Consider the following 17,054-nt stretch of genomic DNA (forward strand, 5'->3'; position numbering starts at 1 on the left):
AGTGAACTTGAAGACACAGCAACAGAAACTACCCAAAATAAAACACAGAGAAACAGACTCAATACACAGAGAAAAAAGCAGTGGCTACCAGAGGGGAGAGAGTAGAGAGAACAGGAAAAATAGGTAAAGGGCATTAACAGGTACAAAATTCCAGTTAGAAAATAACTAAGTCATGGGGATTAAAAGTACAGCATATGTTATACAGTCAATAATACTGTAATAACTTTATGTGGTGACAGATGGTAACCACACTTTTCATGGTGAGCATTTCATAATGTAAATAACTGTCAAAACACTATGTTGTACACCTGAAAGTAATATATGTCAACTATATATCAATGAAAAACAAAAATAAACAAAATAAACATCACTGAATTATATGCTCTAAAAAAGATGAACTTTATGGTATGTGAATTATATCTCAATAAAGCAGTTGCTTTCTAAAAATTTTTAAATGAAACAGAGAGAGAAAAAAAAAGAAAGAAGAAAGAATAAACAACAGAATACCAAAGAGTGGAGTTTCAAAATAAATATCTGCACACACATCTACAGAACACTCACCAAAAAGCAGCAGGATACACATTCTTCTCAAGTGCAAATAGAACATTTTCAAGAATAGATCATATACTAAGGAACAAAAAGAGCCTCAGTAAATTCAAAAAGATTGAAATTGTACCAACCAGCTTCTCAGAACAGAAAATTATGGAACTAGAAATAAATTACACAAAGAAAATGAAAAAGCCCACAAACACATGTAGGCTTAGCAACATGTTCCTAAATAATCAATGGATCAATGATCAAATAAAAAGAGATCAAGCAATACATGTAGACAAATGACAACAATAATTTGATACCACAAAATATGTGGGACACAGCAAAGGCCATGCTAAGAGGAAAGTATATTGCAATGGCCTACCTCAGAAAAGAAGAACAATTCCATATTAACAGTCTAATTCATAATTAATGAAACTAGAAAAAGAAGAACAAATGAGGCCCAAAGTCGGTAAAAGAAGGGATATAATAAAGATTAGAGCATAAATAAATAAAATTGAGAAGAATAGAACAATAGACAGAATCAGTGAAAGCAGGAGCTGGTTCTTTGAGAAAATAAACAAAATAGATAAACCCCTAGCCAGACTTATCAAGTAAAAAAGAGAGTCAACACACATAAACAGAATCAGAAATGAGAAAGGAAAAATCACTATGGACACCACAGAAATACAAAGAATTATTAGAGAATACTATGAAAAATTATGTGCTAACAAACTGGATAACCTAGAAGAAATGGACAACTTTCTAGAAAAATACAACCTACCAAGGCTGACCTAGGAAGAAACAGAAAATTGGAACAGACCAATTACTAGCAACAAAATTGAACTGGTAATCAAAAAACTACCTAAGAACAAAACTCCAGTACCAGATGGCTTCACCGCTGAATTTTATCAAACATTTAGTGAAGACCTACTACCATAGTCCTTAAAGTTTCCCAAAAAGTAGAAGAGGAGGGAATACTTCCCAACTCATCCTATGAGACCATCATCACTCTAATACCAAAACCAGGCAAAGACACCAAGAAAAAGAAAATTACAGACCAGTATCCCTGATGAACATAGATGCAAAAATATTTAACAATCTATTAGCAAACCAAATTCAAAAATACATCAAAAAGATCATCCATCATGATCAACTAGGATTTATTCCAGGGATGCAAGGATGGTACAATATTAGAAAATCCATCAACATCATCCACCACATAAACAAAAAGAAGGAAAAAACCCACATGATCATCTCCATAGATGCTGAAAAAGCATTCAACAAAATTCAACATCCATTCATGATAAAAACTCTCAACAAAATGGGTATAGAGGGCAAGTACCTCAACATAAAAAAGGCCTATACGGCAAACCCACAGCCAACATTATACTTAACAGGAGAAGCTAAAAGCATTTCCTTTAAGATTGGGAGCAATACAAGGATGTGCACTCTCTCCACTTTTATTCAGCATAGTTCTGGAGGTCCTAGCCATGGCAATCAGACAACACAATGAAATAAAAGGCCTACAGATTGGTAAGGAAGAAGTTAAACTGTCACTGTTTGCAGATGACATGATACTGTACATAAAAAACCCTAAAGAATCTACTAGAACTAATAACTGAATTCCGCAAAGTTGCAGGATACAAAATTAATACACAGAAATCTGTTGCATTCCTATATACTAATGATGAACTAACAGAAAGAGAAATTAAGAAAACAATTCCATTCACAACTGTATCAAAAAGAATAAAATACCTAGGAATAAACCTAACCAAGGAAGTGAAAGACTTATACTCTGAAAACTACAAGACAGTCAAGAGAGAAATTAAAGAAGATACACATAAATGGAAATATATCCCATGTTCATGGATAAGAAGAATTAATATTGTCAAAATGACCATCCTGCCTAAAGCAATCTACAGATTCAGTGCAATCTGTATTAAAATACCAACAGCATTCTTCAATGAACTAGAGCAAATAGTTCTAAAATACATATGGAACCACAAAAGACCCCAAATAGCCAAAGCAATCCTGAAAAGGAAGAATAAATCTGGGGAATGAAGCTCCCCAACTTCAAGCTCTACTACAAAGTGACAGTAATCAAGGCAATTTGGTACCTGCATAAGATCAGAACCATAGACCAATAGAACAGACTAGAGAGCCCAGATATAAACCCAAGCATACATGGTCAGTTAATATATGATAGAGAAGTCATGGGCATACAAAGGAGAAATGACAGCCTCTTCAACAACTGGTGTTGGCAAAACTGGACAGCTATATGTGAGAATGAAACTGGATTACTGTCTAATCCCATACACAAAAGTAAACTCAAATGGATCAAACACCTGAATGTAAGTCATGAAACCATAAAACCCTTAGAAGACATCATAGGCAAAAATCTCCTGAATATAAACAGGAACAACTTTTTCCTCAACGCATCTCCTTGGGCAGGGGAAACAAAAGTAAAAAAGAATACATGGGACTATATCAAACTAAAAAGCTTCTGTACAGCAATGGACACCATCAGCAGAACAAAAAGGCATCCTACAGTATGGGAGAATATATTTGTAAACAACATATCTGACAAGGGGTTAACATCCAAAATATTTAAAGAACTCACACACTTCAACAACCAAAAAGCAAATAACCCTATTAAAAACTGGGCAGAGGATATGAACAGACAATTCTCCAAAGAAGAAATTCAGATGTCCAACAGGCACATGAAAAGATGCTCCACATAGTTAATTATCAAGGAAATGCAAATTAAAATCACAATGAGATATCACTTCACACCAGTTAAGATGGCCAGCATTGAAAAGACTAACAACAACAAATGCTGGCAAGGGTGCAGAGAAAGGGGAACCCTCCTATACTGCTGGTGGGAATGTAAACTAGTTCAACCATTGTGGAAAGCAATATGGAGGTTCCTCAAAAAACTAAAAATAGAAATACCATTTGACCTGGGAATCCCACTCCTAGGAATTTACCCAAAGAATACAAGTTCTCAGATTCAGAAAGACATAAGCACCCCTATGTTTATCACAGCACTATTTACAATAGCCAAGACATGGAAGCAACCTAAGTGTCCATCAGTAGATGAATGGATACAGAAGAGGTGGTACATATACACAATGGAATACTATTCGGCCATAAGAAAGAAACAAATCCTACAATTTGCAACAACATGTATGGAGCTGGAGGATATTATGCTCAGTGAAATAAGCTAGGTGGAGAAAGACAAGTACCAAATGATTTCCCTCATTTGTGGAGTATAACAACGAAGCGAAACTGAAGGAACAAAACAGCAGATTCGCAGACTCCAAGAAGGGGCTAGCAGTTACCAAAGGGGAGGGGTAGGGGAGGGTGGGTGGGGAGGGAGGGAGAAGGGGACTGAATGGTATTATGATTGGCACACATGGTATGGGGGGATCATGGGGAAGACAGTGTAGCACAGAGAAGGCAAATAGTGACTCTGGCATCTTACTACACTGATGGACAGTGACTGCAATGGCATATGAGGGGGACTCGATAATAAGGGTGAATATAGGAACCACATTGTTTTTCATGTGAAACCTTCATAAGAGTGTATATCAATGATACCTTATTACAAATAAAAAACATATATTCAAAAAAAAAAAGGTACTAGCAGTTTCCAAAGGGTAGGGTGGGGGACAGGGAGAAGGGGATTGAGGGGTATTAATGATTAGTACCCATGGTATGTGTGGTGTCCCAGGGAAGGCAGTGTAGCACAGAGAAGACAAATAGGGACTCTGTGGCATCGTACTACACTGATGGACAGTGACTTCAGTTGGGTGAACTTGATAATATGGGTGAATGTAGTAACCACAATGTTTTTCATGTGAAACCTTCATAAGAGTGTATATCAGTGATATCTTAATAAAAAAAAATAGAAATGTAGTATGGAATATATTCGTCTTAAAGTTGGATTTATTGAGTAAATATTTCATAAAATATGACACATAAAACAAGTATTACATTATTTTACCCTGACACTGTTGAACTAAAAGCAATACTAATCCTGAGGCATTATTTTAAAAATAAATCTAATGAATTAAAATACTGACAAAAATTCCATGTATTGAACATTCTATCTGAACGAACACTACATAAATGGAGGCTCCAACCTAAACTTCAATGAAAATTTTCCATATATGTCTTCAATATTTAGATTTCTTATAAAAGTACACTAAAAACTATAACCAAAAGCAACAGTACAATATACATATAAGAGATTAAAAGCAAGTATAACAAACAGCGATTACATGAGGGGAACAGAATGCTGCTCTCCCTCTTTTCTATTTTTTGTAATGCTTTGTTTAAATTTTAAGAAAAGCATATATATTTTTAAACAAAGTCTCTGGCATCAAGAATGGAATTACAGAGGCAGTGGCCTTTTCTTAAATGACAAACCAACACCCCTGGGCTCACATCATACTAAAACTGGCGCAATTTCACATTCCTCACCACACAGTGGATCTTTCATCAATATTGGAAACTGCCTTTGTAAGAATATTTGCTAAGAATGGATGGAATTCTCAATGTTGCAAGCATCCATTGAATTATTTAAAAGAACAATGAATGAATGACTAATTAGAAATGTTTCTTGAGCTGAGAGATATTTGTACTACAAAAGAAAAGACCTAAATAAAGCATTTTCTCTAGAGCACTCAGATTAAGTTTGTTAACTGTGGGCATCAATTCCTGAATGTTTTGCTATCAAAACTTTTAGAGCTGCCTTCTCCTTGGCTAACTAATGATTTGAGTCCTAATTGACTCATAAATATTGCTTAATATTATTTTCATGCTTGTTTGCTTATACACACTTTGCTCCACAGAAGAAAAACTTCATGAAATGAAACCTGATCCTCATGCTTCCCTCACCCCAAAAAGAGATGCATTTTTGAATGGGCAACTATAAAGCTGCAGGAAGACAATATCATATTAAGTAAAAAAAAAAAAAAAACTATGCTCAAAAGATCACATACAACATGATAACCTTTTTATAAGGTTAAAACCAATTTAAAAATACACATACTTTGGGAGAATACATGGAAATAATAAACACCAATTTCAAAATGACCGTTACCTTAAATGAAGGAAGGCAAAGGATGGATTAATGAAAAGGGCAATATGGTTAGATTACTACCAAGGTTTTAGCTTTTATTTTGGGTGGTGGACTCACAGGTGATTATGATATAATTTTAAAATGGCCAGATAGGTAAAAGTGGACCAAGCATGAACCAATGATGACAGTGTGTTATAAAGCAAGGATTACTGAACCTAAAATGAGATGAGATGACATAAAATAATTTGACACGCTATGAAAGGAAATGAAAATGAAGATTGTTTACAGTATTCAGCCTAACACTCAACCTATGATCTCTGCATGAATTCTGTTGAGAAGGAGGAAACATCCTCTACCCTTCTCTTCTAGCTGGTTTAAGAGTCAAATTGAAATGAAACAGAATAACAGGAGAAAAAAGATGTTGAATTACATCCCTACAGGGAATCCATAGACATGAGATTCCAAAGACAGGGAAAATGAGCATATATGTCATCATTCTAAACAAAGGAGATAGGGGTCTGGGACTTCAAAGGAAAAAGGAAGCAATTCACATGACTATGAAAGAGCAAATGTTTAGCAAATGTTTCCTGGGCCACACAAAAACAATGGGACATAGGAATTTATCAGACTTTGCCACAGTCCTCCCTGTCACCACCCCCAGTTCATATTATAATATAGTTATTTATGATGATAGCTCTCTTCCTGCAGCAGGTCCTCTAATTTTTTTTTATATACTCAGTAGGTGGAAGGGTGTTGCGGGGTCAAAGTTTCTTTCTGAGTCTTATGGGAGATGATTATTTTCAGCTCTGAAAGTGCGCACTTTCTGCCTTAAATGAAGGCTTCTCGCTGCTCAACTCACTGTCTTTTGTCTCTGCACTCTTCCGGTGGTAAGCGTCTTTGTTACTTTGCTATTTCATTCTATTTTCTAGACTTAAGCACTAGTCTCCTCTCTCTCTGTTCTACTTCAGACAAGTAGGGAAGGGCTACTGAGATCTCTGGTTTGGACTTGAAGTTCGCACTGCCTGGGTGACCTGGACAGGACTGTAGCTGTATAATCATGCTCTTCAGCTGCCTACCTAAAAATCTCCTTTCTTTGCCTTTGGGAAGTTCTCAGAAAATAATCTCACTCCATCCAGTGCTCTGTGGCTCCCTCAAATCCTCGGATGGTAGGGACTTAGTTCCCATGCCATGCAGTTTCAAGTGGACACGGGACTCCAGGTAACTCTGACTTCAGGAGTTGGCAAGGGATTTGACCCGTGCTGAGCAGGAGTTCAATGAGCTTTCCTTTCCTCCCTTTGTTCTTCCTTGTTCTCCGCTGCCTGCAAGGCAGTTGCCATTCCCTGCTACTCTTGCTTTAATGAATTCCTTCCTTACCTACACTCATCTGACCTGCTCAAGAATTCTTTCTCATTCAGCATCAAGAATGACTCTCCCTCGCCTGGTTGAGGTTTTACATGGTGCGCAGGGTTACACTTCCCCAGACGCAGCAGCCTGACACTACCATCACCAATGGACTTTCTGCACAGAGACTACTGCCTAGACAGGACAAAAAAAAGCACAGAGAAAACTGTTGCTCGTTCATCTGCTGACTCTCTGGAATGGGACTGACAACCCCCACAGAGTTCTGAATAGGCAATTATAGATTCTTACTCATTCAGTGCTAACTAAATACCAACTCTATGTCCAATATCATTATCAGCACTGGGATCCTTCAGATTTATGATGAGAGTAGTCCTAACAAATACTTCAGGCCGGTCTATCACCTTCCAGACAGCTCCAGAATCAACATATTTCTCAGGCCAAAGAATCAAGATAACTTTCTAGCCCTTTATTTAGCTACTTACCTACACAAGTAAATGCTGGAGCAACACACCTAGAAAGTGAAGCTATACTGTCTCCCCGAAATCAAAAGATGTCAAATCTCCACAAGAACTGGGGAAAAAAGCTTCTTCAACAGATGAGATTTCACATGACTGTGGTGGTGTTTGTTTTACCTGCTATCTCCAAAAGTGAGTTTATGTGATCTCCTGCTGCCAGTTTCACAAATCCAACCTGATTTCCAAAAGTGTCAATCCCTTGAAAGGGCAAAGTCAAATGTTTTCCTTGGAGGATTTCTTCTATGAATGGTTTTAACTCCAAAAGAGCATCAACACCACTGGTAAGAGAGAATACATTTTTCAGTAGCATATTAAATAATGAAATATACAAAGCCAAATAATAAATAATGAAAAATATAAATTTTTATATTTGTACTGATTATTTTAAAACTCAAAAATACCTTCAAAATCTAATTTATATGATTAAATATTAATTTTTAAACAAAAACAATGGAAGAAGGGAATTAATTATAATTTATATTATATCAAGACCTGAAAGAAGACAATACTTTATAGTTCACCAAGAAATTTTTTAACCAAGGAAATACTGCACTGACAAATGATAATTACTGATCAGTTTCTGACAATAATTATCAGCAAAAAAACTACTATTTCATTTCAAAAACCTAATAACTGCAAGAGCTTACATTAGATTATACAGAAATTTCTAGATTCTTATTGAAGTATGAATACGTATATAGTATTTACTATTTGTGAAGCACTCTACTAAAAACTTAGTACACATTATCTCTTAAAATATAATGGTCTCCATAATAAGATTATTTACTGTACTTGGATTCAACAAAAATACTAGTCTATATTTGCCAAGTACAACTATTTAAGTTTGATATATCTGTTTAGCCTATATGAGTACAGAGCTATTCAGTGCTTCCAATGCTTTTTAAAATTGTATTTCTATTATATCAATGAATTAAACACTTCAGGCTTGTAATATTTTGAAAATTAGGATCAGTTACTTCCATCTTGAAGATTTTATTATGAGAAAAAAATTAAAACATCACTAGGGGGCAGCAATTACTCCAGAAAGAAAGAAATACAGAGTAGGCTTTAAAACACCCTTCCGGCCAACCACCATTTAATTTAAATTATCTGGATTAGTGATTTGTTCACAAGTATTAGATGTCAAATGTGTGCAAAGAAATGTAGATGCTTTCTAGATGTTTCATATATCTAAATTAGTTGTATATAAAGTTTTTAATTGATTTCTATTCATAGCTTCTACACAGTCTCCTTTCTCTGTCATAACAAATGTATAATACTTCAAAATAGCTTTGAAAATGTCAACATTTCTCATTGTACTTCCAAATCCAGATCCTAAATCCAACTTTTCCTAACTGTATTTATGTTCATCCAAAAAGACAGTGTTCACACTTCTGCTGCAATACTGTCCTTCATTGTGTATTGTGAGTTAAAACCTGTGAAAATACAATAGCCACTTCTGGCTCACCTATCATAAATTGGGGGGATTCAAGTTACTCATTTTAAATGTTACAATATACTAAAGCAGGCCATACTAAAGATTTGGGCTTTTTCAGAGGCAGGGCATTCTATATCCTACTTTAAAGAAATATGGATGGTCTAAACTCAATCTAGTTTTTTAGTTCTTTAATAGTATAAATCAATAAATCTGTGCTGATGGGAGGTTACCGACCCCAGAGGGAGGAGTCACAGTGTCTACTAATATCACTAACTTACAAATTCTTTGAAGTGGAATATCTTTGCAAGAACAGTTTAGGGTAAGACTTCTTTATGATAAAATGGGCAAAAAGTATACACAGAATTCTGAAACTGGAGTTCAGACTCAAAAGTTATATGTGAATAGCCATATTTTCAAGTCAGCATCTGCATTTGGCCTAATGCATTACTATTCCTTTCTTCTGCACTATGAGGACACAAAGGACCGTAGGTGGTATCTACTTAGAGAAATTCATGATTTTCCAAAAATGTTCTGCACCTCCATATCAAATCCATTGATCAATACTATTAAACACCTAAAATATGAAACTAGACTTTGAAAAGAGGAAGTGCTAACAAATTAATGTCTAGATTATTAAACAGTATAGTATGAAAGATAAAATTAAAAGATTTTAGAGATTTACAATATCCTTCACATAAACAATGCCTTACCAGAAAAGCCAATCTGTTTCACTCTCACTATATGGCCACACCTTGAATCTCATCATCACTTAAAGCTGACAGTTCTGTCACAAACACTTACCCTGTTGCCCAAACTAGAAGTATATCTCTCCTTTGAAATTCCATTTATATTTTATATCTTATGAAACATACCACTTTTTACATTTTTCTATTACGGTTATTTGGTATCTAGTATGGCATCTATTTGGTATCCAGTCAACTAAATTGTGTAATCCATGAGCACAAGACCCATTGCTGATTCATCTTTACTTTCCCCAAAGCACTTAGCTCAGTATCTTGCTCAGGGTTGACAACTAATTTTGGTTCAGTTGCGAAATACCATCTGGTCTGTACAGCAAACTTCAATCATTTCTTAAAACTTTCATTATAACTTAGTCAAGAATAATTATTAAGTTGCAAATATTCAAACATCCTTTTCTAGCAGTGATACTACTCCCGGTACCATAAAGCAGCATAAGGGTGTCACTTTAACTCTTCAAAGGTAAAGGAGATTGCTAAACATTTAGTTTTTTAGTACAAAACTGAAATGTATTTGCAAAAAGCCATGGCAAAATACAGAGTTGAATGACTGGAATATCACTGGGCTCTGTACAGTGATTCTTCAACACATAATGCCACCATGTAGGGCAAGATAATGCTGCCCAGTTCAGGACTGTCCCATGCACTGCAGATGGTTTAGCAACCCTGACTCCTGCCCGTAACATGCCTACAGCACTCTTCAGTAAAAAAAAAAAAATGCCCGCCAAATACTTCTACAAGTCTCCTAGGGAAGGCAACCCAACCTCCCTTGAGAAATGTACACATGACCACATATTGGGAACACAGCTGCCCCTCCCCCGAACCCCACTGCACACTAGTCAGTCTTGTGTTCATCCGTAGAGGCTACCAAGATACAGGAGGCTATTCTTACTTCCAGCAGACGGATCTCTCCCACCTCTTTCATGCACTTGTGCTCATCTTCCTCCTCTCCCCATCCTACCCCACCACACACACACTCCATGGAATAACAGAGAATTGACTAGACCTGGTTTCTCTACTGACCAGAACTTACTTAATTCCTAGGACTCTCAGTTTCCTCATATGCATAAGAAAGATGACATTTCTCTGCTGCCTGACTCACAATACTGTTAAGAGAATAAAAGGAAATAATATCTGTATGGGGGATTATGGGTAAACTTCTAACATTTCCAGAGTATCTCACCTGGCTTTAGTGCCTTTGCATATCCTCAATGGTGGAGGGAAGTTCATCTCCATGTCAATGGGTAATTACCTGGGCAACCGAGGGCATATCTGAACCTGAGAGTTTAAGGGGAGGAGCTGACATGCCTGCTAGCTTGCTTCATCCAGAGCAGAGGAGGGAGACGGCCCTGGACTGCAGTTTGTAAGCAATAAACAGGTTTTAAACTTCATTTCTCCCTTTGATTTCTGTTTTTAGAGGTATTTTGCCCTGGGATTTCCTCTCTCCAGACTTACATCTGGCAGAAATTGGCAGGATTCCTCTGAACCCGAAATCTGTCATAATGGGTGCGACCTTTGGGAAGGCTTCTCTTGTGGATGGTGGGGAGGCCCCAGTGGATGCAGTGGCAGAGGGTGCTGCTTCACCTGTTATTATCTCCCCAGCTGTGGGGCTTCCAATTTGGGAACCCCTAGGGGGGTAATTAGTCTAGGGTAAAGTATCTCCTACAGGGGTGGGGCCTTCTGCAGAACTGGGGAAGGGTGGAAACACCAGAAGCTGCCAAATTAGCCCTCCATGAGTTGGAAGACTGCTTGGAGACCTTAGTAGTCTCTTTTCATTGTAGGGTCTCTTTTCATCGAGATAGTGGAAAATGTTACACAGGAGAAAGAGAGGACTATCAAGGAACTTAGATGGGAGAGAGACACACTTCAGCATCGCTTAGAGGAGCTGGGTGATAACCTATGGGATGCTATTAAAGAAGAGAGACAGTTACTGAAAAGGCAGGTCATGCTCCTAGAAGATTCCTTAGCAGCAGCAATCGGGAAGACGACAGAAACAGCCGTGTTACAGGATGCTGTGGGGGAGGGGGAGGAAGGAGTGGTGCCTTCAGCCCCAGAAATGGTACAGGAAGAGCTGTGATGGAGAAGCCCAAGGGAGAAGAGGAGGAAGCGGGGCCACCACCAGAGGTACCATCTTCTCCTTGTTTAAAGGCCCACCCAGCTGTAATTAATAAAAATAAAACAACCACGAGCTCCTCAGTGGGAGGAGCAGCACCCTCCCCAGGTTGTGGAGCACTCCATGCCCTGCCCCTATACCCAGGATGAGCTGGTTACCATGAGTGTCGGTATAGGCAGAGGCCATCAGAATCTCCGCCTACATGGCTTTTACGTCTCTGGGATACAGGGGTGGAAAACATTGTTGTGTCAAGTACTGAGATGAGTAGAATGACTTCCCTGACGATTCACCCTTCCCTCCCACAGTGGTTGCAAAATGCCCATCACACCTCAGGGAATCAGATACTCCCAGAATGGCTGACAGCTGACAGCTGCCATCGGGTAGTTTGGCCTAATCAGGGTGATTTACCATATTTTCCCAGTAGTTAAAAAACATATGCAGAGCTCCAACAGGTACTGTGGGAATTGGGTATGAAAAATACCATCTATAATATGGACCTCCAGGGCCCTGGTGAGGAGGTGTTCACTGTAGGAATGAGAAATCAGGTGCTGCATACAGCTCCCACATCTCTCTTTGGGTCTCTAGTGAATACTCTTGCCCCCCACCTAGGGCAACCCATAAGTGAGGCTACTCATACTTTAGCAGATCTGGGGGAGGTTGAGACAATAAGGGCACGGAGGGAAGTACGGGCCACGACTGAAAGGAGAAGTGCAAAAGGCCCCGTGAAGGTCTCAAGGACTCAGATGTGGGTTGATTTGATAAAGGCCGGGGCAGTGAAAGAAAAACTCAATGGGCAGCAGAATAGAATATTGTTAGAACTGTGGCACCAATTAAAGCCAGAGCAGCAGTTCTAGCTGCTGAGGTCCAGGACACGGAAACCAGAGTCAAGGCCTCATGCCCAGCCTATGTCCTGCAAATCTTCATGGGAGACAGTACTAAGGATTCGCCTGAGCTTTCACCCCCACAGGAGCATGATTGGGCACTGCAGTTCGAATGAGGGGGGGTAAAAGGCCCCACCCTGGGGGACATAGTGGGAACAAGAGGCCACATGTAGAATTAGCAATTCATTGGTCTCCTGTGAATGTACATGTCCTGGCGCTGGTGGACACAGGAGCTGAGTGTTCTCTGATTCATGGCAACCCTGAGCATTTTCCCAGGATGCTTGCTGAGATAGATGGCTATGGGGGTAAGGCAGTTAGAGTGAAGAAAGCTCAAATCTTATTGGGCATAGGACATTTACCCCCAAAGGAGTATACCGTGTACATTTCTCCCATACCTAAATATATTTTCAGGGTAGATATCCTGCAGGGCCTGTGGTTACAGACCACTGCAGGTGAGTTCAGACTGAGGGTACATGTGGTAAAGGCAGTTCTGTGGGGACATGCTAAGCACTTACCTGTAGCTCTGCCTGTACCTTGGTGGGTGACAAATACTAAGCAGTATAAATTGCCTGGGGTGCACAAGGAAATTGGAGAAACTCTACAGGAGTTGGAGAGGGTGGGCATCATAAAGCCCACTCATAGTCCTTTTAATCAGTGTGGCCAGTGAGAAAGCCAGATGCCTCCTGGCGTATGACTGTGGACTACAGGGAACTGAATAGTCACACTTCCTTTGCATGCTGCTGTCCCCTCTATAGCAGACATTCTGGACACCCTCAGCCATGAACTGGGAATATATCGTTATGTGGTACACCTTGCTAATGCTTTCTTCTCTATTGACATTAGTAGCACAGGAAAGCCAGGAACAGTTTGCTTCCATGTGGGAAGGCCGGCAGTGGACGTTCACTGTCCTTCCACAGGGATATCTCCATAGTCCCACCATCTATCATGGACTTGTAGCCGAGGACTTGGCCACATGGAGGAAACCACAAACAGTGCGGTTGTATCACTACATTGGTGATATGCTCATGTCTGATTCTCTTTCAGATTTAGAAGGGGCAGTTCCTAAACTGTTGCGATATCTACAGGAAAAAGGATGGGCTGTGAACAGCACCAAGGTTCAGGGATCTGGTTTGTCTGTGAAATTCCTGGGGGTTGTCTGGTCAGGTAAAACTAAAGTTGTTCCTGAAGCAGTCACAGAGAAGTTCATCTCCACGTCAATGGGTAATTCCCTGGGCAACCGAGGGCATGTCTGAACCTGAGAGTCTAAAGGGAGGGGCTGGCTTGCTTGCTGGCTTGCTTCTTCTGGAGCAGAGGAGAGAGACTACCCTGGACTGCAGGTTGTAAGCAATAAATGGGTTTTAAACTTCATTTCTCCCTTTGACTGATTTCAGTTTTTAGAGGTATCTTGACCCAGGATTTCCTCTCTCCAGACTTACAGGGATTAAGGCTGAGGAGCAGAGACTGAAATATACATGCTATTGCCATGACCCTTTTCTGATAAGAGATAAAACCTAAACTTACCCATCAATGGTAACTCAATCTTTTCTGGTTTATAAAGGTTTCTTTTGGGTACAATTATTCAGTTATTTCAAACCTCCTTTCAGGCTTGTTTTTCCCTTCCCTCTAACCCACTCCTTCCCAAGGAATCTGGCAGACTCTTATAAGAGGACTGAAGGTCTTTGGTCTGCTTGCTGTCCGAGTCTTCAAAGATTCCTGTTTCAAGGGGACTGGTCTGGTCTTATCCCTGGTGTCCACAAGATGATGCTTTTTCTTTCTTGGCATTGGCCTGGCATGTCCAGCTGAAGCAAAAGATCACTGCCAGAGCCTCTGATCAAGAAACATGGACAGCAGTGACCTCATCTTTCATCCCCTCTTTCCAATCCACTAATTCTCTCTGGGCTTCCAAATCTACCCTCCAGGGCACAAGGAAATTTCTGGATCCATCTGTATGTCTTGATAGGCCATGTGGAATTGAAGGAACTACATCCTCAGGTCATTCAGTTAAAAATCTTCCTCAACTCTAACCGACCACCTATGTGGCAACCACATTCTCCCAGCATTAGATGAACACAAACTTCTCTAAAGAGCTTGAGTTTTCCCCAACTACATCCTGAGAACCCCAAATTAATGCAAGTGTCTCTATCTCTCCCAGTTCTCTGCTTCAACACTGGTGAGGGCCAGGGTTGGAGGGAACACTCAACCCCAAAAGGGGAATCAGGATACTGTGGCTGGCTTAATGGCACTTCTTCCTCTGCTTCTGCTCAGTCCACCCAGGATCAGAGAGGCTTTATACTCCTTCCCAGCCTGGACAAGCCTCAGAGCAGCCACCTACAACCCACCTCAAAGCTGTCTGCTTTCACTAACCATGCTGAAGTTTTTTGAATGTATGATTGGTTCCATGTTTCCCACTTGCCACCCTTTGCAACAGTTCAGTATTGCTCCTGTTCTTGTCATTTGCCTTGGTTAGTTTTACGTGTCAACTTCGGCTATGGTACCCAATTTTTGGTCAAACACCAGTCTAGATGTTGCTGTGAAGGAATTTTTTACATGTGTAACATTTATATCAGTAGACTTTGAAGAAAACAGATTATCCTCCAAAGTGTGAGTGGGCTTCATCCAATCAGATGAAGGCCTTAAGAGAAAAGGCTGAGGTCCTTCAAGGAAGAGGGAATTCTGCCACAGACTGCCTTTGGACTTGAGACTATAACATCAACTCTTCCCTGGGTCTCCAGATGGCTAGACTGCCCTGCAGATTTGGGACTTGCCAGCCTACAATCACATGAGCTAATTCCCTAAAATAAACCTCTCTATTCATAGCTAGATATATAGGGATGTCAACATATCTAGATATCCATGTAAATCTACATACTATTGGTTCTGCTTCTCTGGAGAGAATTCTGACTAACCCAATTCTAACGCACACAGGCCACTATCCTTTTTTCTCAGGGTTTCATCTTTAGCCATGTCTTCTTTGGCTTCTTTTCATATAAGAGCATCAGAGAAAATGCTTTCTGACTGGTAAAGTGAACAGTGAATGTGAGTCAAGTAAAACCTAGTCCTCTCTGCCAAAGCTCAAGACCTGCTCTTGTGTAGATCAGGTTGGGACAGATCAGAAGACTGCTCTCTTAAAGACATGAGGTTCTACTGTTTAAAAACATAACCCTACAGGAATCATAATGTGGCTGTATATTTTGAGTTCATGGTTTACTGGTTTATCCCTTCTATTTTCCCTTTTCCTCAGCCCCTTCCCAATTCAAGCCTTGTTCTTCATTCCCTTAGGAGACTATATGTCAGGGTAGAAAACAGAGTAACCTGCAATCCATTCTGGCTTTAGTTTTCCAAGGAACTGAAGCTTGAGATTAATCCAGAGGGCTATACAAGAGGTAACAAGAGAAAGGGCCAATCATATGTGCAGACAGAGCATCCCAGAGAATTGGGGGAAGAGCAAGGTCTGTCTACTCCAGGTTGTAAAGCAGCAATCAATGACTTATACTCAACCTTTATGGCATAACTCTATGGCCATGTACAGGTACTCTAAGAATGAATGAGGTAAAACTGAAATTGTCCATTGGCCTAATGGAATGGCAGCTCTAACAGCTATAACACTGAGCACCTACTATATGCCAGTCCCTGCACTAAGAGCTCTTACATGTATTGGTACTATTATTTTCTCCATTTACTTAAAAAGTAAATGATTTTCCCAAATTTAGGCAGTTATTAAGAGGAGGCTGTGACACGGTTTCAGAAACTTTACCTATAATTCTAACCTAAATGGTCAGACTACTGAGTGTTTTTATAACTAACATAGGCAAAACAACTGAATAACCACAGGCTACCATTTGATCATAGTAACAGAGCTTAAAAAGTCTAGATTAGGAAGAATATTTAAATAGCTAATTCTGTACATTGGCTATTAGTTGAAATAAACTATAATAGAGAATACTTCTTTAGAATTTCAATGCCTCTTTGGGTTCTGCTATATTTACTCATATTAAAGTAGTAATTTGGAAAACAATATTAAAGGAAGACATATTACTCACATGTTTACTTCATCTTCATTCAGTAATTGCATCACTAACAGGGTAACATGAAGGGAACCATCACTGGTCATTGCTTTAGCCAGTCGCTTATCTTGCTGTATTATTTCATTTTGCAGTGTCTTAATTCCTCTTATAATCTAATCATACGCACACATACATATATAAAATAAAGATTAGGCAAGCAAAATTTCCTTTTGGCAAAATGTTAATCAAGAAGAAAAATAAGCAACAACCAAAAGTAGAACAATGTCAAGATTCTTCAACCAAACAATGCTTAGTTATCCACCTGTTCTCAAGTATCCTGGAGAGATGACTTGGAAAGCTTAA

General features: G+C 39.2%; 1 protein-coding gene across 3 annotated transcripts in view; it reads right to left on the reverse strand.

Moving 5' to 3' along the window:
- The window catches only part of AKAP7 (A-kinase anchoring protein 7), a 150,564-nt gene that overhangs the window by 98,443 nt on the left and 35,067 nt on the right, over positions 1–17,054 (reverse strand). For all 3 annotated transcript variants that reach the window (XM_036903787.2, XM_036903788.2, XM_036903789.2), the window contains exons 4-5: positions 16,728–16,864; positions 7,615–7,775 (exon numbers count right to left, since the gene is read on the reverse strand). In XM_036903787.2, coding sequence (XP_036759682.2) covers positions 7,615–7,775; positions 16,728–16,864 — 298 coding nt within the window. The remainder of the gene's footprint in view (positions 1–7,614; positions 7,776–16,727; positions 16,865–17,054) is intronic.

The sequence above is a fragment of the Manis pentadactyla genome, chromosome 12 (genome assembly GCF_030020395.1).
Source record: "Manis pentadactyla isolate mManPen7 chromosome 12, mManPen7.hap1, whole genome shotgun sequence".
NCBI lineage: Eukaryota > Metazoa > Chordata > Mammalia > Pholidota > Manidae > Manis > Manis pentadactyla.